This window comes from Phaseolus vulgaris, chromosome 3, assembly GCF_000499845.2.
Source record: "Phaseolus vulgaris cultivar G19833 chromosome 3, P. vulgaris v2.0, whole genome shotgun sequence".
Classification (NCBI taxonomy): Eukaryota; Viridiplantae; Streptophyta; class Magnoliopsida; order Fabales; family Fabaceae; genus Phaseolus; species Phaseolus vulgaris.
Window position 1 is genome coordinate 30,250,023 of NC_023757.2, and position 25,239 is coordinate 30,275,261.

At 35.2% G+C, this 25,239-nt stretch overlaps 1 protein-coding gene across 2 annotated transcripts in view; it reads right to left on the bottom strand.

Moving 5' to 3' along the window:
* Positions 1–25,239, bottom strand: part of LOC137807056 (uncharacterized) — a 72,248-nt gene that overhangs the window by 17,490 nt on the left and 29,519 nt on the right. For both annotated transcript variants that reach the window (XM_068607483.1, XM_068607484.1), the window contains exons 26-50: positions 22,727–23,164; positions 22,321–22,629; positions 22,002–22,133; positions 21,046–21,159; positions 16,572–16,756; positions 15,573–15,681; positions 15,353–15,496; positions 13,338–13,613; positions 12,484–13,155; positions 12,005–12,211; positions 10,100–10,203; positions 9,312–9,607; positions 9,143–9,218; positions 7,994–8,692; positions 7,560–7,878; positions 6,835–6,993; positions 6,551–6,714; positions 6,227–6,407; positions 5,890–6,159; positions 5,583–5,789; positions 5,070–5,124; positions 4,706–4,836; positions 4,129–4,632; positions 3,226–4,029; positions 3,053–3,129 (exon numbers count right to left, since the gene is read on the bottom strand). In XM_068607483.1, coding sequence (XP_068463584.1) covers positions 3,053–3,129; positions 3,226–4,029; positions 4,129–4,632; positions 4,706–4,836; positions 5,070–5,124; positions 5,583–5,789; positions 5,890–6,159; positions 6,227–6,407; positions 6,551–6,714; positions 6,835–6,993; positions 7,560–7,878; positions 7,994–8,692; positions 9,143–9,218; positions 9,312–9,607; positions 10,100–10,203; positions 12,005–12,211; positions 12,484–13,155; positions 13,338–13,613; positions 15,353–15,496; positions 15,573–15,681; positions 16,572–16,756; positions 21,046–21,159; positions 22,002–22,133; positions 22,321–22,629; positions 22,727–23,164 — 6,632 coding nt within the window. The remainder of the gene's footprint in view (positions 1–3,052; positions 3,130–3,225; positions 4,030–4,128; positions 4,633–4,705; positions 4,837–5,069; positions 5,125–5,582; positions 5,790–5,889; positions 6,160–6,226; positions 6,408–6,550; positions 6,715–6,834; positions 6,994–7,559; positions 7,879–7,993; positions 8,693–9,142; positions 9,219–9,311; positions 9,608–10,099; positions 10,204–12,004; positions 12,212–12,483; positions 13,156–13,337; positions 13,614–15,352; positions 15,497–15,572; positions 15,682–16,571; positions 16,757–21,045; positions 21,160–22,001; positions 22,134–22,320; positions 22,630–22,726; positions 23,165–25,239) is intronic.

A 25,239-nucleotide genomic window follows, 5' to 3' on the forward strand; every position in this document is an offset into this window, starting at 1 on the left:
ATCATGTATACTATGAGAGGATCAAACATGTAGAGTTAGGAGAAAACATTTTGTTAAGTTACAAAAGGATATTGAAATTTGTTGAAGACTCTACATTGACTAGGGATATGGTCAACTCATAATATATATGTAAAGTAAAAACTTCACCTTACAAGCCTGTTTTGTTAAGTTGAATCAAGCATAAACTCACTTACCAAGATGGTATCAAAGCATATTATTAGAAAAGAAAGAATAGGGTAAATCCCTTGTGTATATTGAACACATAGGGTTATGTTTATAAAATAGGGTTATGTTTATAAAGGAAAAGAAACATATGGGCTAAGCCCATTACATAAATATGAGATATCTAACAATATCTATAATATCTCATAATATCAAATAATATCTAATTATATCTAATAATATCTAACACATATCTTGACAAGGTTTGTTGGCCTATCATGCTACTTGCTATTAAGTCGTTGTTAAATATCTAATTCCATGCTCTAAATGTCCAATCCTTGGCATGGAAAAGAATGTTAGAGATCCCACATAAATAAGCCAAATTATAATATATAAGTGAATGCAAACCTCGCCTTATAAATCGAGTTTGTGAGGTTAAGATGGATTTAAAATCCACTTCCGGATAATATGATATTAGGGCATTCAAAACCTATCATAGTCATATATCTAATCCCACGCTCAAGATGTTCATTCCTTGGATGACAGGGGTATTGGAGATCTCACATTGGTTAAGAATATAATCAAATCATAATATGTAAATTGGGTGCAAATTGTTGAAAGTCAAGATGCAATTCTTTCTAGTTAATAGCATAATAGTCCAAGCAACATGATTTGATTGTGACTTGGCTCATTTGGCTTACGTCACGGGACAATTCATGCACCTTGCAACAATCTCTTTCTGAACAATTTTCCCACTAGGAATCCAACTTTACGATTGTGATTCGGCCTACCTGGCCTATGCCACAGGTTAATTATGCCTGCAACAATCTCCCCGTAAAGAATTGTCCCACTGGGAATCAAACTCTTGATCTTGGCTCTAATATCAAGTGTTGGATCGAATGCTAACCACTAGGCTAAAAACTAGCTAATAGTTAGGACGCAACCTTTTCTACTTAAGTATATAACACACAAAGCGCCACAATTCAATTATGACTTGGCCAACCTGGCCTAAGCCATGGGACAATTAATGTACCTTCTAACACAAACCTCATGTTAGAAGTCATTTTTGTGAGGTTGAGTTAGACACAAACCCATTTACTAAGATGGTATCAGAGAATTCAAAGCCTATCCTAGTCAAGTTTGTTGGGGTTGTTGTGCTACCCCTTACTGGACTCCTATTAGACCACCAACAAAAATCTAATCCCACGCTTGAGATGTTCATTCTTCAACTTGAACAAGTGTGTTAGAGATCCCATATCAAACAAGATTATGGCGAAATTGAATATAAAAGTGGGGTGCAAATCTTACCTTACAATTGGTTGTGAGATTGACTGATTATGGTATTAAAGCCTATTCTAGCTATGTTCGTTGGACCTATTGTACTACTTGACTGATTATGGTATTAAAGCCTATCCTCGCGATGTCCAGTCCTTGGTGTGAGATGCATGTTCCAATATAGATAAGAGATCCACCTTAGGATATTCTTGTTCATGGGTGGAAATTAAATGACTTGAAGAAGAAAAAATAAAATGTTGCTACAAGGTCTAGAGTAGAGACTGAATTCCAAGCTATGACACATAGGGTGTGTGAATTGTTACGTCTAAAAATTATTCTTAACGATCTTAAAGCGACATGTGAAAAGCCTATGGCTCTTTATTATGATAATAAATCAGCTACTAGCAATGCTATCAATATAGTTCAATATGATGGGACCAAGTACATAGAGTTAGCCCAAAACTTCATTAAAGAAAAATTAGATAATGGCCTAATCACCGCTTCTTATGTCCCATCTGGGCTTCGTTTATCTTATATGTTTACAAAAGGTCTTCCCATAGAACGATTTCATGATCTCACATGCAATCTATGAATGAGATTTCCATTCACTAGCTTGAGAGGGAGTGTTGAGTCAAGAGAAAATATTTGTTAAGCTACAAAAGGATATTGTAATTGTTGGTAATAGCATATTATTAGGATAAAAAGTATATCTTGATATCTCCATAGTAATTAGGAAAACTTATCTTTAGAATCTTTCTATTCATTTCAATAACTTTTTATTTCCTTTTTCAAAGGTTTTAATTGTTACAAATAGAGATGATGAGAATGTAATTGGTGTGATTGTTATCAATCAATAAAATAATTATTTTCTTACATAATTCATGTGTTATCACTACAAGTGTGCTCTTGACGGATAGAGATGCCTAAGTAGTGTTTCATTTATTCAATTCAATTCAATAAAATCTTTTTTCTCCAATATAGTTTGATTCTTCTCAAGTAAACAAATTAAGATTGACTGCTATTTTCATAAGGGAGAAAATCAAGTTAGGAGATATTGCCACAAGCCTCATCAAATTTGTGACCAAAAGAAACTTGGTACACATGATTTATATATTCTAGCTTAGGGAGTGTTGACAATCAAAATAATAATTTTGTTCACTATTATAGTAATGTAATATTTATTTTAGAGGAAACAAAATATTCTTTATTCATGCATAATAAATGTATGGAGTATATATAAACGTGTATCCGTCATGTATTCAGTCACATATTCAGTCGCACAGTACTCACTCCAAATTCTTGTGTTCTCTATTTTAACATATACATAGACAACGTTATGCTGGAGGACAAACAAATATTCATGTTTCTGTTTTCATTGCAAAAGAATATAACATACTTAACAAGTTATAGTCATATTGCTTTGATGATATGATAAATATACAACATAATGGGTGTATTTCAAGGAAAAATACTGATCAAAATATGAAAGCCAAAAACTTTATCCCTCGGAACATTATTGAAAGAAATGTTTGTATAGAATTTAATACACCACAATTGCAAATCACTTAAAATAAAATTTATGCTACTTACTTTGAATGAAAAACAGATTGCATACCTTTTACTTTGCCTGTGAATCATCCAGAAAGATGAAACGTGATTCGAGAAAGAAGGATCGAGCACTAGAATTGGGTCCTGAGCAAATGAATAGAGTAAAGAAGTCTAACCATATGAGCTAAATTGCAAAACACAGACAATTTAAGACACTTTCTTCAAAATAAAAGTTATCACCTTTTCCATGACCCAGCCATCCTGCACACTCAAAGTAATATACAGAAGTTTCTGAATATCTGCTGAATAGATATGTACACTATGACGAGAAGATACGGTACCACGATGTCGCTCAATACAATTTCCTTCCTTTATTTTTTCTGAGATTGAAAATTCAACAGGACAAGGTAGCCGGTTCTCCAATTTCAAAGGAGAGCTGATAGATATTCTCCAATCATATACAGGTACATTTAATTCAGTATTGAGAACTGAGGCATCTGTACACACACTAAACCACAATTGTTTACTTCCACTATTAGGATTACAGCACAGAAGTATATCTTTTTTCTCAATCTCATTAAGCTTCAAAGAACAATTGGGTGTTACAGAAGGTAATCTAGAACTTGGATCTAATAGTTGATCTTTGCTATATATATAACTTGAACCAACAGCAATAGCACAACCCCATGAGTATGAGGGCTGAGAATTATCAAATTTAGGTCGAACTTGCAAACATTGGTCAGAGTCCTTGGATGTACTTCTCCATGATAAAACAGCAGAAGCACCAGGGTGCACAGTGCTTGCTCCACTCTGCAAGCACTCTGTACCTTGGTCAGAAAAAGAATGTCTAGTACGAATCCAACGTCTTCGACGCACAACATCAGAGGCTGATTTGGTTGAAAACTGTGAAGAAGTAGGAGGCCATCTTAAGCTTATAATGTCAGGCCCATATGCCCAGCCTTCCTTGTCAACGTATTGAGACTTATCTATGGACCAACCTGAGGACCATTTCCACCCTGGAGGAAGTGGAGGTTCAAAGAAATCCTTCAAAATGATACAAGTGAGTTAGGACAATAATCATAATGACAGTATCTTACTTGGGCGAGTTAACTAGGGATGACAGAAATATATAAATATACCGACCTTAGATGAGTTTGAGAAGTCCCTCGTGCTCCAATGTCCAGGATTATCATTGTGCACACCTGGCCAATTGTTACCCCAACCAGTTGACGGCTGGTAATACTGATTTTGAAAGACTTCTTCAGTTACAGTATTAGAACTGTTTACTCCAAGTGAGGGACCAGTACTATGAGATGCATGGCTTGTCATAATATTCAAAATAACATCTGAATCATTCACTACTGTAACAAGACCCCTGAAAATTACATGCTTCTTTCCATTTTTCATCACAACTTCCATACCAATATATTGCTTCTGTAATGATACTGGAGTCACTGAAAGTGGAAGCAGGGCTCGTATACTCACCCACTCACTCTCTAGGCTGAGCCCCAACCAAAAACCTATGTCTCTATCACCATCGTTCTCACTTTCCATATCATTTTGAAGGTTAGCAATTTTGTTTCTTTCAAAATAAGAGGTTGAAGCAAAGAGGCATCCATCATGCATGGCTTCAACATTTTGCTCAACCTGAATAAGTGAAAGAGGATATAAGTAAATAGAAAATTCTAGACATTTGATGATTTAAATTATAGAAACTGACCAATCTACTAAGTGGATATGTTCTAATACTCTGGGCATCATTTGGTGGTTGAAACATTCTCACGGAAGCAACCTTCTTTAGAGTATTTGCACCATGTCCGACAGAAAAGGATAGTGCACCCACAACTTCCCCTGCATGTTGACTACATTATTTTTGGGAAAAAGCAACTGAGTTGGAAGAAAATATATAATTCCAAATAATAAATGAGAACTAATAGTTGAAATTGAAAGAAAACATACATTGATTTAATTGATTAAATTACTCCAATGGATTCAATCAATAGCATTAGACTTTGTACAAACAAAGTCAACAGGACATCCATGATATGTATAAAGTCTCACAGAACAAGTCATCAAAGAATTACCTTTCCCAGCTTTTGCTGCGAGATTTGTAACTTCTATTTCCAACTTAGCAGGGGCCTGTAATGAATTTCTCAATGTAACAGTAAATGCGGTGAATGCCTACATAGTTTAAATTGATGAATGCAGACACCTTATGTGCTCACACACATATATACATAGGGTGATGTTGGGTAGGCGAAAATGTGGACTGAATAAACATTTCAAAAACTCCAAGGGATGACCATGCTACAGCTTGTGTTAATACTAAAGCAGGTATGAAGTATAGAATTAAATGAACACAATCTTTGATGCAAGAATTAATAAAATAGAGAAACCCCAGCTGGATGTAAAATGACAATGTAGATATATGAAAATAAGTGTTGCCTAATAAAAATAACATTTCTAAAGTAATGGCGTTATTTTCTAGTAGGCCAAACTTTCAGCTCAAGATCTTCCTATAAAATTTTCAGTTAATGAGCAAATTGGAATAAAAAGTGAAGCAAAATTATAAAACCAATCAATTAACAATGCAGTACCTTTCGGGGGACTTCAAATATGAAAAGTTCGTTCCACTTTACTCTACCTTCAACCTGATCTTTAATTCTTGATAGAACAGGCTTCACACACTTAGTTCTTGCACTCTGGGGAAAAAGCTTTTGCTGTTCTGATGCCTGGCTGTCAACAAGAAGACGCAAAGCACAGAAGAAGTTGTGGCTGTTACCATCATCAATGATAGGTAAGCCCTACAAAATATGAAATGAATTGAATTCAATGTTCTGGGTAGGGAGGAAAATCAGGAAGGAGATTGGCATTATGTATAAACCATTTTCAACTTATTATAACCTTGGCTTCAAGTATCTGCACGGCAACATAATAACGTGCTTCCCTAGATTCATTTGCTACATTTAACCTATTTGAAAACCTTGGAGGTGGAATCCAGACAGAAGCACAATTGCCATGTTCCAGCTTGTCAACTGTATCTACATCATGCTCAACTTTTTTGACAAAGATATCACACCCAAGTTTATTTTCAACTACCACAGTCTGCAAGTCATCCTCATCTAGTGCAGAAAAAGTAGTATTTTCTCCTTTGCCTTGTTGACCACCAACCTCCTGCAAATCCAAACAGCAAGGTTAAGAATTGCGAGCTTAAAAGGATAAAAGGGATTCTGAATTTTACCGCATTTAGCTTCGATGTTTTCTCTTCTAGCTCTAACTGTTGTCTCCATGAAAGAATGCTTCCTACAAAGGATTCAAGATTTGCTGCACTAACATTTACATTCAAGATACTGGTAGCAGAAATTCGAACTCTCTTCCCAACTCCTGATGGTGATTGTGCATTGGTATCAAAAGTTTCAAACCTAAACAAGTTATAAAGTAAGCATCTAATTAATGGAATATTCTCAACAGGATTGACTCATGCTAAAAACAAGAAGATATTAGGCAATCAATATCAATATGTAACTAAAATATTGTACGAAGAAAATTAAATAATGTTAATTACTTGAATATTCCATCAAATGGTTCCACAACAGGCTCCCATGCCTCTAAATGGGCATTGAAGGTTGATGCAACAATTGAAGCAATCAGTACAGCGTTCATCCCATGTAGTCCTCCATGAGTTGCAAGCTTAATATTAGTAATTGTAGTGTCAAATAGGGGTCTCATCTGCAAGGGAAGTTGAATAATACATAATGATTATTCCCTACATAAAAATTATTGTTGGAGAAGAATATAGGGAAGAATGACAACTATTTTCACAATTCATAAGAGGTATAGAAAATAAACCATTCCACATAAGCTGTCCAAAATTGTCAAGGAAAAGTATCGCAGCTTTAGCTCGGCATTTATGTTTTCACGAGTCTTGGGCTTCACAGAATCACCAATTATGTATGCTAATCTGCTTGATGGCTTTTTTAGATCAGAACGAGCTAGAAATGTGCAAGCCTGCAGACACACAGTATGATAAGTACATTTTTTTTGTTTCACTTAGGAGGGGGAGAGGGTTGAAAATATGCTATGTAACAATAGCTCAATATGATCATAAGGTCCTGCTAAAATTTCTCTGCTTTTGCTTTCAAAATTAAGAGTTTCCTATTTTAATAAGTTTGTATAATAAATTAGGAATGTGGATGCTCCCCTAAGCTTTTTTCCATATCACGTGGATCAAATTAGCATCACCCAAATTGGGAAAAACACCAAATTCCACATGGAGTAGAGATAAAGCTAAATTAGTGAATATAACTTGAAGGTAACCCTTACCTTATAAATCAATTTTGTGAAATCCAGTTAGACTCAAATTTTAAGATGAGATAAAAAACTGTTCCATTTATATTGTTGGTTTACCTACTACAATAACCACGAGCCAAACTCAATAATGCTAGGTGTGGGAATTTAGACCCAAACCCAAATTCTAAGAATAACTGCCATTTCTTAATACCACACATAAATAGAGCCTTCAATAGAAAATAATTTTTTAGAGTAAGCCAAGTGAATTGGATGTCATGTTTAACCTGATTTTCTACTTTCCATATGCTCCAGCATTGAGGAGACTTTGAACTTGAAGATCTTGAAAGAGGGACCTCATGAATGTTTGCTTGGCTAACCAGATCCATCCTTGGACAGCAAAACAGATCCAACCGTGGAGGTTCATCTAATCTGGAGACAACACATCCTAGAGAAACATAACCAGGAGGAGCTATAGGGTACCAAAAGAAAACTTCATCAATCCCTTTCACTGCAATATGGGAAACTTTGGTAAATTGAACAGGTTTTGAAGAGATATCAGGACTGTCATTCTTGAAGATTATTCCTAGTGCAGGAGGTTCTAGGCTGAAGACAGGAGAAGAAAGAAAAAAATATTAGTCCCAACCAAAACATTGAAGTAGGCTGAGTAAATATAGATCATAGAAAGTTAGAAAAAGGCATAGAGGGCAACAGGTCTAACCCTTCAGTGATGCAATCACCCAAGACAGCATAACCATGACGTGCAATTGGTCGCCAAATGGAGACTGGACGGCGGAGGTCACTGCCTTTGTCCCACCATATCCTTTCAAAGTTAGGTGTAGACATATAGCAGTTAGTTGCTTTTGAAATGGACTTGAGAATATCCCATCCAGATGTATTCACACTTTTGCTTGTCTGTGCATTTTTATTTTCATGATCAGAAGGATAATCTGGCACGGGATTTATCAAGGGGGCTCGATTTGAATTCCAGACAAGCAGATGATTTAAGTCATAACATCTGTCTTTGGGAGGGCAACCAGTGGAAGAATGTGCAAAAAATGAACCAATAGCATTGTCAAAGCGCCATATGCTAAAGCCAGAAGTAAAGTGACTATTTAATGGTATATTCAATACGCAGTCTGTATACTTTGCTGATGTTACCAGATCAGAGCGTAAGCAATGAACAATGTGATTTGGGGGTGGTTCGTTCCCAACATGCACAACACAGCCTAGAGCTGTGTACCCAGAGGGTGCAATGGGCATCCAAAGAGAACAATCATTTCCATCAAGAGAATGATCTTCACTTCCACTACACCCTTGAATGTTGAGGAATGACCCAATAAGATGGAAATCAACTGGCTTCCTTACACGGCCATATGCGTTACTAACAGCCATTACTGCCTGTGAAGGAGGAATTGGCCTGAAAAGACATGGAAATGTAAAATTAACACAGTAAGGAATCTATGTAACTTAGGATGTGTCCTATCAAAAAAAGAGGAAAAGAAATCATAATTTACAACCAAATCTGCTGGCAAAATATTTAACGTAGAATACTAATAGAACACAACTATATTATCTGTTGTAATCCAAAATTGTTTTTGGCAATTCAAAGTAATCAAATTAAGAGCTCAGATGCAACAGATTCGGCGGTGCAGAATCTCTCTTTTCTCTCTCATTCTTATTTCACAAAGCATAGAGCGTACAACAATATCAAGAAAAGGACCATCTCAAACTATATTTCATGACATTTTCCTGATGTGATTTTGATGTTTGACCAAGTTGAAAACTTCCTAAAAGTATTACATCGGGAAAGTGAATTCCTGAAGATTAGAATGCAAAAGCAAGGTATAAATGGAAAAAAATAAAGAACCTTGAAGTTACACAATCTCCCAATACAACATAATTTGCAGGAGCTCGAGGCCTCCAAAAAGTTATATGACCAGTCTCTGCAAAAGAAAAAAATCAGCCAGGTTGATGAATTGATTACATAAAAATAAAAGAAAAATTGCAACCAGGAAATTCCATAATTAGGAATAAACCTTTCTCAGACACCCAAATTCGGTCGTAGTTGGTACATTGAACCAGAGGAATTGCATTTCCAAAACTTAATGCAGCAGATGCCTGACTTTGCAGATTTAGCACAAGAGAAAGAGCACTAAGTGAAAGATGTACACAGATGTCCGTTGATAGCAAAGATATATTTGTTTTGTCTTTCACAGATGTATATCCCCCTGAAATATCCACTGGATCTAGAATGGTAAGACCAGAACCAGCCTCAACACTGAAATCCTTCAACAGAGCTCTAATCCAAGTGTCTTTTTCCTTGGAGGCATACCTACTCAAATATATTAAAGAAACTAACAGGTCAAGTTCTAGTCCGAGAAATTCTTAGAGTTTTTTCTGAAAGAATCAATGCAAAAGAGAGAAATTGAACACAAAAAATGTTATGAGAAAGTTAGGAGATATAGTTTGGGAATTCTTGCGCAAAACAATTCCACCTGAAAAACATTAACAAAGTTTCATAATGTTCAGAAAGACTAATTAGCTAATGGTCTAACCCTGAACAGGCATTAGGTCTGTTTGAACAAACTTTATCGTAAACACTTCTAGGAGAAAAAAATAAAAAGAAAAACGAAAAGGCTAATTTTACCTTAGAGAGATTCTAATTTCAATTTTTCTCTAGATTTCTCTCTTAGAAGTACTTATGAAAAAGCACGTCCAAACAGGTCTGTGGTCACTTTGTTCCAAAACTGGAAATATTTCTAACAGGAATTCTAAAACCATAATTCTCTCAAGAAAATTTAATGCTGTATTCAATGAAACTCACATGAAACTTAGATCCAACTTTGCACGAACAAGCTTCTCGCCATAAGATGAATCATCAAGAAATGACTTAGTGCCATCATAGAAGGTAAATTCAGAAGAAACAACCTAACAACAAAGTACAATAGCCATCAGACAACAAAAGAATATGAAAATATCATCTCTTGGGGGGTGGGTAGGTTTAAAGTTAAACAAATATCTAAGTTCTTTTGGATTAAAGTTTGACAAATATATCTAAACAACATTACCTTGCATCAATAAAGCATTTTGGGAGCTATTATTCTGGGCTTGGATTATGATGAAATTAAGGGCTTGTTTGAAGAAACTTCTTCATAAAGACTTCTAAGAGAAAAAATAAAGTTTAAATAAATGAAATTGACTTCTCCATAAATAAAAATTAGTTTAAGCACAAACAAATTTGTACAAGCTGTCTCTTCTTATAGCTTTCCAAATACCCAATTTGAACGTGTACATAAGCTCATTTTTAAATTACAGAGAAGTCCATTTCCTTTTTTTCTCACTTTTTTTCTCCAGGAAGTCTTAGTGGACAAGCTTGTCCAAATAGACCCTACGCATGGATAATTATTGATTCAGTTCAACGCGGATTGATAGGTTAGACATGCTGAACCAAAAAACCAAAGCCAGTTTTTTTCAATTAAGAATGTTGGTAGGAATTTCATATACATTGTATTTTCTCTGTTTCTGAACATCTTCAACATGACTGAAGAACCAAGCAATGGAAAGAACCAAGCAAAATTGCGGCAACAAATGATGCAGTTGCCAAGGCTGTTTAGATTCTATTAGAATATACCAAATGATCTAGGCTGGTATCAAACAAATATCCTGGTAAGGACAAAAGTATACCATTATCAATGTACTAGGAGTTTGAGTATTATGAGGTGCCCAATGCTTGGTGGAGTTCCCCAAGTGCATGGGTACTTATTAATTGGTATAAGAGCTGGTAGTTGATAAGAATGAAACCATCAAGACATCCCCTCTTAGTATGGGATGCTCGATGGAGTATGTCAGTGTCTGGGCTTTATATTCCTCCAAAAACTATTGAAGTACAAAACCAATTTTCCCAACATAAAATAAAATTTCTGATCATAATTATCTTGTGAATCTTCTATATAAAAAGCAATGCATCTCTCTTGCCTCTCAAACCATATACACGGTCACACAACAACAAATTATGATGTCAAAAATATGTTTTCAAAGACGCAACAAAATCTGATAGACTGGCATAGAAAAAGGTGGTGATGTACAAAGGACAGAACCAAGAGAAAATACACAAAATGGCAGATTCTAAACATTTAGAGTCAATAGTAGAGTCAAGCTCCCCAAAGATTGAGAGAACCTAAGACAACAATACAACAACTAGGACAGGCAATCCAATCTTAGGGGTCAACAATAATTCCTTATCCAGAATCAAAGTACAGTCCTGAGCTGACTAGGGATAAGATATCACAAAAGGGATAAACCTGAATATCCTAACTACAAATAATAATTCTCTTGCCAATTACTCACCTTAATCTAAAATAATTATAATTACTTACTCCACAAATGAATCATCCCCTCATTCGGTTTTTTATTGTCATTTCAAAAAACTAGTTTTAGTCAAAAGAGAAAAGCAAATATTACAGAGTTTGATAAAAAAATTCAACTTAAGTACACTCATTCTAGTATCTAGATCAACTATGACCTGATGTTGCAGTAAAAGGGCTTTGGTGAGCAGGTGGTGTTACGATTTAATATACAAGTTCTGATCAATGAACTACCAAGCGACAAAAAATATGCAGGCAGTCCAAATACGCTAATGGTAATAACAAGAAGGAATGTAATGTCTTTTTGCATATGTGGCACTAAAAAGCTTTGTACATATTATTCATGGAAACATGAAATATCATACCTGGGTCTCAAAGGAAAAACTCTGAGATCCATTTGAACCACTTTCAGAATATGTAGAAGCGCTTGATAACTGATTCAAATTGTCAAGGCTTTTGTTATCATTAGATAGAAAATTGCCTGGATCTGCCATGTCAACACAATCTTCACTAGAGATTGAGTAGCTGCTATCATTACTGAGGTATGTATACTTCTGTAGAAGAGAACCATTCTGGTGAATAAACAAAAAACTGTGAGCTTCTAATAAGCAAGCAAAATAGGGAAAGGGCAGTAACCCAAATTCTACATTGAAGTGGCTACTGGACAGTGTAAGAACAAATAAATTGTGTGCGTATTCTTCTAGGTGTACATTTTACAAATTATTATAATTAGTATTAGTAACATTGAGGAAGCTTTGGATTCCTTCGAGAAAAAAAAAACTATAGAACTCTCAAGTAAACGAAGGAAATTAGAAATTAATTACAGACAGAGGAAGCATATTACCTCAATTTTTACATTAACAAATCGCAATTTTTTGCCATGTCCAATGACTATAATTGGTCTAAACTTTGTTATGCGAACTTCCTTTGCATCTGTTTCAACAGATAAACAAATAACCTTTCCACAACCATCATATGTATATTCATCAATGCCTACCCAATCAGCAATTAACTGTTTAGATGGGGAGAGGTGAACCACATCTTCTTTCTGCTTGTAAATTGATTCCATCAGCACTATGCTACTATTTTTGCTAATTGGATCATTCTTTGGATCCAGTTTCTCTTCTCTTCCAGTTAGTGCTCCCAAAGAAGGCACAAAAAACTCAGCCACAGCAAGAAGAAAATCTGGCACAACAAGGACTCGAGGTTGCTGCACACGAATTACATATGATTGGGACGATACCCGCCACCTGTAGTCAATCAAGAACATTGTTGAAATAGGCATATCATCAATTCCAACTTCACTGGTGGTCTTTCTAAAGCTACTCGGGTTAAACAAAAAGGGAACATTTCCAGTAACTGCTTGCTTGGAAGCATCAGCAGAAGATCCTAGCATCAGACGCATTTCAGGTTTTGTATCAGGGCGGACATCTAGTATAGAGAATTTGGGAATAGTCACAAAAAGGTCTGTCTCTGATAAAGAGGTCATACGATATGAAACCCATAGACCTTCCATCTGCAAAATACAGAATAACATAAAGCAGAAAGAGAGATGTGCATGTTCCATTCACACATATCAAGCTAAGTGCAAAAGGTGAAATGATTTAGCTAAAATAAAATCAAACTATTGAAGAAATGCCATGGAAATGAATTCAACTGTGTAGACATTTAACTCATTTTCTTAAAGTATGAACTCACAGCAATATGTGCCAATGGAGATTCCCCACCAGTGCCATTACAAAGCTCCAGCAGTGCATGGTTAACTGTAACAGCTATGATTGTAACTGTTCGTGACAACAGAAGTTGACTGTTCAGATTAACCTTATCAACCAGAAGCCTAATGGTATCCCTTGAACCAGATTTTCCACCACGAAAGCTAGCAGGAAGCCTTGGTTCTTCAGATAAATTCATGTATGTACAATCCAAAATCACCTTGTATTCTTTATCCGACATTATACCATGCAATAGATCCACCTGCTTACAAGCACAAAAAAATTAGAATTTGGTCCCTTTTTTGGGGTGAAATACAAGAACTTGAGCATAACAACTACTTGCAGTATGAAACTGATTTATGAGATACACAGATTTTCATATTTTTAGATATATTCTGTTTGGAGACTTGCTTTGAGTCAGATCTAGAAGACTCCTTATAAGTAACTGCTGGGCCGTAGGCTAGACAACTAGGGAAAAATGTTATAGCAGTGTATACTATGTTGTTTTTAGGTGTCTTGGCAGGAACAGAAATAAAAATTTATTGAGGGAGAATCTGAGTCCCTACACTTGCTTCAATAGATTCACTAGAAAAATATTAACTACAAAATTTTATTGGAAAGCTTAAAAATCTACAATAATTCATACTACATTAAGGTTGTCTAGTACTTGGGTTTGGATATGTTAGAGAGCTTATTTCCTCTGTTTTACAGTTGTAGTTTGTTTCAGCTGATCTTTCTTTATATACATGTATATGTATGTATGTATGGGCTTTGTAAGTAGGAATAGGATCATTGATCCCTGATTATTAGGCAAGATCAGGTAGGATAAGTCAAAATCGAATCATGTTTGATTCATAATGGGGCATTGCTGAGGAGGAGATTATTGTAAGTTGCACCAATTTTCCCACGGCATAGACCAAGTGAGTCAAACCACAATTGAATTGTAATGCTTGGGCAGCTACGCTCTTAAGTAGAAAGAATTGTCTCCTAACTATTAGCTATAACTTTTAGCTTAGTGATAAAATGCTCCTTTCAACAATTAATATCAAAGTCATAGGTTTGATTCTTAGTGGAGAATCCACAACTACCTAGACCAATTTAGGAATCATGTATTTATGTCAATACTTAAGAAGAACCCTTACTAAAGAATGACTCTTTATTTATACTTTGTCAATTGTTGCATTTAAAAACATAATAGATGGTTCTCACCTATGACACCTCAACGAATCACACCATTATGCTTTAAAAAAATACTAACATGTTTGTTTCCCAATGTAACCAATATGACCACAAATACCAAACATAAATACAACAGTTTCTACTGAGATTAATGGAAACACAATTTATTCCATACAGAAAATAAAAACTATAAACACCTTTGCGTCCAACTCTATGCATTTAGTGGATAAGTACTTCATCTTATTTTGAAAAGTTGTAATGGTCTAGCCGAAAAACATCCTCAACAATATCCACCTGACCAGTTAATAGCTATTAAATATGTCAATAACCTATGACCTAGACCTATTAATTACTTGAGGCATATTTAACCATTAGTTCCACAAGTTGATAATCGTATTCAAACATTCATTTTATAACCACTTCTGAAAAAAAGTTGATCACCATTAGACATTTTAATAACATCATGACACTATTGATCATTTTTAAGTGACATACAAATTGATAATTCGATGGACCCATTCATTTACTCTTAACCAGTTGCGAGGAAAAATTAACCATCATGGGGCATTTCAATAACTTCGATGACATTTTTAGTCATTTGAGACGTTTAACTATTATTGTCCCAACCACAACACAATAAATATATAGAATCACAATATTTTACATATAATTATCCACACAATGGGTGAATGTTTTGATGAAGAATCCCAGCAGAAATTTGTCATTACCCAATTATTTTGGTACAAGTGATATATTTGTTCCAGAATTGGAAAAGAAATACCAGAAAAGACTTTAAAAAATAGGGTTTGGAATTGGACTTGCCTTCACTTCAAGTGAAAATGTCGGAACTTTCCGGAAAACATCCCTCAAGCTTCGACGGACAAATATATCAAGTCCTTGACCCTCGCGTATCATTGGTTTTCCAAGACAACCATCAATTCCAACAGACATGTTAATACCCAGAATCTGTCATTTCATTTTGACTCAGAAAGATGATGCCTATGATTTTAATTGGAGAGCACTTATGACAAGAAATGTGTACCTGAGCATGAAGAAGATCAATATGCACAGCTGAAGGATCTTCTGCTTGAGATCCATGCCAACTTAATTCATTTTTAATCTGTAGCTTTCCAAGATCAAGTTGTATAAAACTGGAAGTCAATAAAAGAACAAGAATAAGATTTTTCAGCTTCTAAAGTATAAATCTATTCCACATCAACTAGAGATATGACTAAATTTTAATATATAAGTAGTACAAACTTCCATTAAAAGCTGATATAGTGAGGTTTTGTAATGTTAGGTTCAATTAAGTTTAAAGTCCAATTCTTAACAACTATTTATCATCTTTCACCTAATAATAGCTTAAGCTTAGGAGAGGTAGCTTTGATAAGGTATCAGAGTTTCTATGGCAAAGTGGTCAGAATTTCAGTTCTTACCACCCACAATCTTCTAATAAAAAGAAGAAAGTAATCATAAGGTGCCTGGAGATATGCATTGTCTATACTTCAAGTCAAAAGGAATCTTGCATGGTAGAATTTAGAAACTTCTCCATACTTACATATCCTACCAAATGAAAGATATAAATATATACAATTTTCTAATAGAACTATTACCATCTGAAACTCTCATATAATCAAGCACACACTATCATGCTTATTGCAATTCAATATTACCATCAACTATAGAATAATCATGTGATGCAATTTTCACCTATTAAATTTGGACTTTTACATGTCTAGTCTGTTTAGACAAACTTCTCCATAAGTACATCAAGAATAGAAAAATAAGAAAAAAATGAAATGAACTTTTCTGTAAGCTAAAATTAGCTTATAAACAAATTACAAGAACAATTTAAAGAAACTATGAGAGAGAGAACTTTTACAAATTAGCTTACAGAGGAGATAGTTCTAATTTTTACTCTTTTCTCTTTTACAAGTGTTTATGGAGAAACTTGTCCAAACGTTATGGCATCATAAAAATCACAAAGCATATTAAATAAACACTTCAATTGACACCACAAACGAATCTAAATATCACTCACTCTTTGCTCGTTGAATTCCTTGGAACAATGATAATTGGGGTGTCAAGTGCCAGATCAAGTTTAAGTGCAGTAGCTCCATCCATTTCATACTTCTGAATGAACCATTCAAATCCTCCAACTTTATCAACAAGTTTTATTGCTTCATCGGTATTAGGGGAGGCAAGTTCCATAAAGTACATCATTATCTGTAACAACCAACAAACATACAAACAGTTTCTCCTTAAATCAAAATACTAAATGAACCCAAACTTTTTCTTTTAGTCCTCCAAATTTAAAAATTGTTTATTTTGTCCCCAAATTTCAAAAAATTATCTTTTTTGGTCTCTCCCTACAAACAATGTTACACTGTTTGCCCATGTGGCTACCGATGTCCATGTTAATAGTGACATTTACCATTCAAGTAATTATGCAAAAATTTTAAACCAAATTTTATTTTGGTCCCCTAAATTTAAATTTTTTTTATGTATTTAAATACTACCAATTTTTAAATACTTCCGATTGATTTTGAAAGTTGACATTGTTGAAAATTTGTTGGCTAACTGACACATGTTTAATTTGAGAAAGACAAGTAGTGACCTGGATGATTACTACTACTACCACAACGATGCAGTCCCTTCTTATCTTCTATCTTCCTTGGTCTTGTCACCTTGTCATGAATAGAGTTTTGACTTCAAGTTTGGAAGGAAGGAGATTGAGGTGTGCATCCTCCGGATGACACTATTTTTCTATGTGAAGACTCCTTCAACAACGTGGTAACCTTGAAGGCCATCCCAAGGGGGTTTGAATTAGCCTCAGGGTTGAAGATCAACTTCCATAAGTCAAAGCTTGCAGGCATCAATGTTCAAAGTAGTGATGTAGCATGTTATACAAAGACGTTGAACTCCAAACAAATGGGAGTACCGTTTAAATATCTGGGCCTTGAAGTGGGAGGTAACCCCAGGAAGAAGTAGTTCTGGGATCCGGTCGTTAACAAGTTAAAAGCGAAGCTCAGTGTGTGGAAAGGGAGATTTTTATCCATGGCAGGGAGAATTTGTCTTATCAACTCTGTCATATCTGCTATACCTCTGTATTATCTCTCCCTTTTCAAAGCCCCTGACTCAGTCTGTAAAAAGATTACCTCTATCCAAAGGAGATTCTTGTGGGGTTGGGGGAAAGAAAGAAAGCCAATTTGATGGGTTAGTTGGGAAGATGTGTGCAAACCTAAAGAGGAGGGTGGATTGGACTCAAAGTATGGGTTGGAAAGGTGGAAGGAGATATTGGACTCAAAGTATGGGTTGGAGCCTGGAAGCGTCCATATACTAGTCAAACTCCAATCTTGGTGGTGGAAAGATCTCTACAAAGTGTGCAAGGAGGGAGGAGGAAAAGGATGGTTTCAAGAAGAACTAAGTTGGAAACTAGGGTGTGGAGACAAAGTAAAGTTCTGGGAGGAGGTGTGGGTTGGGAGCTCTGATCTCAAATCCTTGTTTCCTAGATTGTTCTCCCTATCCTTAAACCAGGGGCAAACAATGGGTGAAGTTGGCGTGTGGATTAATTCGGATTGGAGATGGAGGCTGACATGGAGGGGTGCCAGATTTGAGTGGGAATCATCACTGGAAGCAGACCCTGTTACACTGCTATCAGAGGCACTAATGAGAAGGAATGACGTGGATGTGCAGGTGTGGGGGAAGGAAGAACCAGGCCTTTTTTCTGTGAATTCTGCTTATGAGTGCCTTGCCAAGCAGTCTCGTGGAACCCAATCCGATGTGTTTAATCTCCTTTGGAAGACTAAGGCATTCCCAAATGTGATCGTGACAGCTTGGAGAGTTGTTGGATAGAATCCCAACAAGGGTGAGTTTGAGTAGGAAAGGGGTGATGATGAAATCTACGCTATGTGCAATGTGTCAACTTAAGGAGGAGTCTTGTTAACATATCTTCTTGGAGTGTAAATACGCACAAAGGGTATGGTCCTTGTGCTTCAAATGGATAGGTATCTCTTTTGTTCAACAAAATGATTTAAATCTGCACTTTATGAGTTTTTATCTGAGCAATGCAAGCAAGAAGCAAAACCTGGTATGGAAAAGTGTTTGGACATCTGTTATTAGGTGTATCTGGGACCAAAGGAACTTGATTGTATTCAAAAAAGGGCTAGTAGATGCGGAAGAGGTGTTTCAGAAGGCTCAACTCAAATCCTGGCTTTGGATGAAGCATAAGGTGCATTCCTTTACTTATTCTTTCGTAGACTGGATTCTAAATCCAATGTTTTGCATTAGAAGTTATAATTAGGACTCTCAGGTGCCAAGAGTTTTAAGACTACGGCCTATACTGGATTTATAGTTGGTTGGAAGTGTTGGTGGGTTTGTCACGGCCTGCAGCTGGTGCAAGATGGAAAGGACATATGTGCTTGTATGCAAGGGAGTCAAAAGGAATGTTAAGGACATGATGGAGGATTCTGTTTTGGTGTGTCTTATAACAGACCAATAGAAGCAGGGTGTATGCTGGTTCAGGTTTCTTTATGCAGGAAACAAATCCTGTGTTTTTTATGTGGTGTTTTGGTTGTTGTGGAAATCCCTAAGTGTGTTTGCTGATCAACTAGTGGTCTCACATGTGGATGGTAGCAGTAGAGGTTGTGGTGGGTATTCAGACATGTTGGGGGATGTAAGTCGAAGTTGTAAACTCCAACCAATCTAAGTGCGAGATGGACCTTGGCAAGTAGGAAGTTGGTTTCTTATAAAAGTGAGTTTAAAAGGAGCAAATAGGGGGAAGCCAAAGTCCAAAAAGGAGCGAATAGAAGATGATGCATTGAAGTGATTAATTCTGTGACAAGTGCTACAATCGTGCCACTGCAAGCTAGGTAAAAGGAATGTCAATGAGGTGGTGGAGATAACCAATATTTTGGTGTATTTTGATAGTATTGAAGCTGCAGTTTGCAGTGCTTATAGCATTCCAATACGAGCACGGTGCTAGCTGGAATAGGATGTTTAGCTTATGCAGCAAACATTATCCATCTATTGCTTCTGGGGTGTTTGTTCATCTCTTTATTCTTGGAGATTCTTAATGTGGTTTGGTTTACGTAAAAGGATTGGGATACCCCTTTTGTATCCCTCTTAATTTAATTTCATTCTTTGGTGATCAAAAAATAAAATAAAACTTATGACAGTATAGTATTTGTTGTGTATAGAATGTGTGAATACAAGGTTTTTGTTTTGCTTCACTAAAATCAGGAACAAATATATCATAACTGTATTTGAATTTTAGGAAATATGTGTCTAAAATTTGTGTGTCTAATCATATGAATGACTTCTCTGTGTGTATTGGGACTTCCCTGCTGTGGGCTAGACTAAAGTGAACACTGAGGGTGCAGCTCGGGGGTCTCCAAGCCCTGCTGCTTGTGCGGGTATCTTCAGAGGGAGTCCCAGGAATATAAAAATATAGGTAGTTTTCCTGCTTTTTGGGTAATCAGAATGCCTTGCTTTTTGGGTAATCAGAATGCCTTGTATGCCAGAGGGTTGAGTTTAGAAAGCTTTTGTTGGAGGGTGATTCTACTTTGCTCTATCAAGCTTTTTCTTCTGCAAAAGTGGTTCCTTGGACTCTTAGAGGGAGGTATGTGTTCGCATGGATTTTAAAGTTTCTCATATTTTTAGGGAAGGAAATGCTGATATATTGGCTAATTTGGATGTTGATAATAAGTTAGACTTTTTTGGTACTCTGTTATGCTTCCTTGTATTACTTTCGATTTTTTCCATAAGAAATACCAATTTTCTTTATTTCGTATTTAGGTTGTGTTCCTTTTTATTACATGGGTTTCAGTTTGGTCCCCCCATGTTCTGTTTTCTTTTCTGTTTTCTTTTTTGTTATGTTTCATGTGATGGCCGATGATTGGTGGATTTTGAGATGTCCACCAAGCTAAGATGTCAAAATTCTTAGTGATACCTAACATGATTTTTTTTAATATCATTTGATAACCTATTCATACAATAAAAAAAGGTTGACAAAGATTATATGGGTAAATTTATTTATTTATTTTTTCACGTAAAGGAGTGGAATGAAACAAAACTTTCACATTCAGTCTTGAATTATAGACGTTAATTCTTTCCCAATTTGAGGGACTAAAAAATAATTTTAAATTTGAGCGACTAAAAATATCATTTTTAAATTTGGAGATTACATGAAAATTTGACCTAAATTCAAGTAATTAAAAATATATTTCAGCCAAAAAATCTAAAAATAATTTCCACATCATTAGTTTTGGTATACGTGTCATTGTTGACGTCATGTCATTAATCATGTCAACAACAAGCATAACGCTATTAGAGCTGAAGGATACAAAAGAACATTTCTAAAATTCAAGGACTAAAAAATGCAACTTTTAATTTGGAGAACTAAAAGAAAGAGTGACCCAAATTCGAGGGACTAAAGATATTTTAACCTTAAAATCTTAAAACAAAAAAATACCAATTAACATCTGACTCCAAATTTACTGAGTTTTGGAGCATACCTCTTGCACAAATCTATAAAGGAAAACAATGCGAACTGCTGAAAGTTGGCCTTGCAAGCTATAATCATATCCTTTATAGTCATCGTCATCAGCACTATAAGAATGAAATTTGAACTGAAAAAATAAAGATCGTAAAGTTGTCATTCCAACATTAATCAGTGTGAAAATCTATTTTGAATACATTACCGAATTATGGATTCTTAAATATTAAAAGACAAAGATAAATGTATGTGTGTATGAGAGAGACCATCACAGAATTGGGAATTTCAATAGGGTGCCCACAAAGACTGTTATGGGTGCATGGTTATCAAATTCACGAGTTGTGAATAGTCTGGTTCACACATATTAATGTTACCCTTTAATTTTTAAATCAACCGCGTAACCAGGAAAACTAGTGTTTTACACAGTCAAACTGATATGGTTTTAGTAACTATGGTTTTCCACGAACAGCTTGAAACTTCAGAACTTTTTTATCCAAATATAATATTAAATTAAAAATAACAAAACATAATAAAAACAGAGTATAGTTTTAACATATAAAACACTAAAAATAATAACACAAAATTAACTTTAAAGAATTTCTTTTAAAATTACACATCTACATGTAAATTATAAATGATAAACAAAAACACAAAATTATAAGGCATACAAATAACATAAAAAACAAGAAAAGCAACAATATTTTTTTATAAATTTAGAATGAGTTCTGTAATTATTCTTTACTTTGTTCAAAGATTTGATAGATTATATTGAATATAAACTTCTCCAAAATCAAAACAAACCAATTTAAGTTGGCACAGTGTGTTGATAAAATAAAAAGATATATGAAACCCAAAATAATTAATGCAATACAAGGGGTAGAATAATTTGTTTGAATAGTGGAATATTGCAAAATGTAATCGAAATAAATAAATAAATAAAAATACGCAAGAAGAATTTATAGGCAGAGAACACACCTTTATAAGGGAGTCGACACCAGGATTACGAATGTCACACAGCCAATCCCAACACTGATCTGACCCAAGGGACGTATCACAGAGTCTAACATTGCCTAATGTTCCATCAATGGAAAGAGAACTTGGATGAACCTTGACAGAAAAAATATTGGATTTCAGAGCTTGCATACATATGACAGTGAATAATAGAAAGCACAAGTGCTTTTAGAACAGAGGAAAATGAAAAAGAATAACTTGTATAGACAACCAATAGCATTGAGAAAGCCAGGGAAAAGAGAAAGGAAGACTCTAACTTGCAAACAAAAAGGTTTCTCATTACCTTAAGATCCAGAAGGAAACTTTCTTGTACTAGTGTAGCGAGCTGAGAACCATCTTCCTTGTTAAGAAAAACAGTTACACTGTCCACATTCATGTTCAAATAAAATACTACACGGTCTTTACCATATCCCAACAAACCCCTAACGGCCCCTTTTTCATCCTTTACTGAAAGTTTATCTGAAGAAGTTGTGGCCGTGTCAGTAGAACTTGTGACTTTATTTCCAGAGCTTATATCCAAGCCAAAATTTATCAAAGCAACTATAGTAGGTCGGTTGCAGAAAAATTCCAGTTTGGACATACGAACACACATCTGAAGAATAACATTCAGAAAAGTGAAAACTACAATGTATCATACTTAAGAGAAGACCAGAAACTCCAATTCATCATCAACAAGGTGCAACAAGTACCTGTGTGTCTACACCATCATAATCAGGCGAAGCAGAACTCCTTGTAATGAAGGAAACAGACACAAAATTTGAAGTATCACTTCCCTGCGCCTCATAATATACCTCACGAGGAGTGCCTTTTACCAACTCAATATCCTTTTCATGTATTATTCTTTCCAGAGACTCAAAATCAGAAGCAATCCCCACAAATTCCTGATGTCCTCCATCAGTGTGAGCAATGAAATCAGATAATGCATCCGTAAAGCAATCATCGTCATCATGAAACAATTCCTTCCCATGAGAATCAAACATGTCGGAGGATAAAGTTTCATTTGTCAAGACTGAAACTGCAAGATAACAAGGAGCCACTGATACACGACTCTGAAGTTCATCCTTAATTTTTAAAGAATGCAATTTCAACTTAACTGTCAGGTCACCATCTGCAAGAAGGACCTGGACCTGAGAAAGAAAAAAGCAGCCACAATGCATTTATAATTGAACCAACTTACAAAATAGGAAAAATACAAAAATCTACTTCCAAAATTGGAATAATTTTATTGGCAAAAAGCATAGTTATAATCACTCAATGGATTAGTTGACATAATATTTTTAATTTCCCCATTCCTAGGTCAGAACTACAAATCATTTTATGTGACCGAGCACGGCCATGTTCTTATGGGGTTCCAATTATAAGCAGATAATAATCCACTTTAAGAGCTCACATTTTCACAGCAATAGTCTATTCCTATTTCTGGCAGCTGTATAATATTCACGCATCTCAAAATAATTTTGTCAAGGTTCTAGAAACTATAAGATGCTTCAGGCTCTCCATGTTTATGATCAAAATATTTAATCTGCAAAATACCAAAATAATTAAATTACATTTCTCCCAACAGTGTCTCTTTTAGAATTTGGAAATGAACTTAAGTCAACTCCATATGGATAATATGGTAGGTAACCTTCCTTAATAAATCTAGGATGTGGAAAAGCAAGAGAAAGCTTGTTAGACTAAATCAATAATTGTTAGTTTGTACAAGTGTTACCTTTTACCGCTACAATTACTTTTGTTGTAAGCGGTGCCTATAAATAATTTTGTATTCCTTTTATTTCATGTAAGCAAAAGTAATAAAAGTTTGTTTGTTCATCTCGTTCTTTTTCTTTAAGATGGTATCTAGTGCTAGTTTTTTTACGCTTCATCTTCTCCAAATTTAGGATTCATCTTCATAACATTTTCTTCGCGATTTCGCTCTGAGAATCTCTCTTCACAGTTTTCTTGAATTTTTATTCCTGAATTCAATCTCGTAAATCTTCTTCATAGCATCTTCATTTTTGTGAAGTCTTCCTCTATTTCTATGGCTTTTGCATCACAATCATTTCCATCCTCCATTCCTGAAAAGCATGATGATTTGAATTATCTTCATTAACAAGAACATGTTGTCGTAAAAACAACAACGATCTGTTCTGAATCTCGTGGTTCCACCTCGTTATCTCACAGAAAATAATCACACACTTGATCGTGTTAATCCAGAGTATGAAGTGTGGGAAGTTTAGGACCAAATTACTTGTTTGGCTTTAGTCTACCATCTATAAGTTTGTTCTAACTCGCACCCTTGGTTCCAATCCCTCTTTTGGGGTTGGGGAGAAGATTCATGAATATTTTGGTCGTCAAACCATGCAAATCGACTTGATTGCAAAACAATGGAAGATTATCTTCTCAAAATTAAAACTTATGTTGATGAACTCGTTGGTGTTGAAGTTTTAGTACCATGAAGAAATGCTAATGCAACTCTTGAAGGACTTCCTTCTGATTATACACCAATACTTTTTGTTATTGAAAGTTAAAAGTGTACACCATCCATTGTTGAAATTGAAGCTCTTCTTTATGGCCATGAAACTTGTTTTGATCGGTATGTCAAGGAGATGCAAAATTTGGTATCTCCTTCACTAAATTATACTCAAGCCTCGTATGATCCTGGTGGTGGAAATCATGGTGGCTGTTGCAATATAGTTACTTCTTGTGGTTGTGGTTTTGGCAAAAGTCGTGGAGGTGGTAAATCTACCAATTTTTAAAGCCCGTCATTTTAGATCTGATGTTTCTTATCAACCTCAGAAATCTTTGTACTACATTGATCTTGCTACACAACAATATATTCCTTAATATTGTAATGAAGTTTCCCTTTGCAAGTGCAATTTTTTTGTTGCTTTGACAAGATATAAACCCATAAGATGATTTCGTCATGCGGTCTCTAGCTCGATAATGAACTACCCAGACACCTTTGAAGGAATTTAAAGCATTGAGTGCATAGGAATAAGGAATATTACATGCAGATGCTAAGGAGCAATTACTTGAGTCTATAGGTTTTCTTAACGTGTCCAACAGCCCCTTTAATTTCATACTCTCCTGAGTTGAAGTCTGTGGTGGGTCATGAAGAATTGTCTTCAGCTAACCTAGTTGTGCCATATGGACATTATTATGTCCTCCAACTTGATTTCCTTTAGGTGTCCAAATCTCTTGACCATCCTTCTAATTGTGG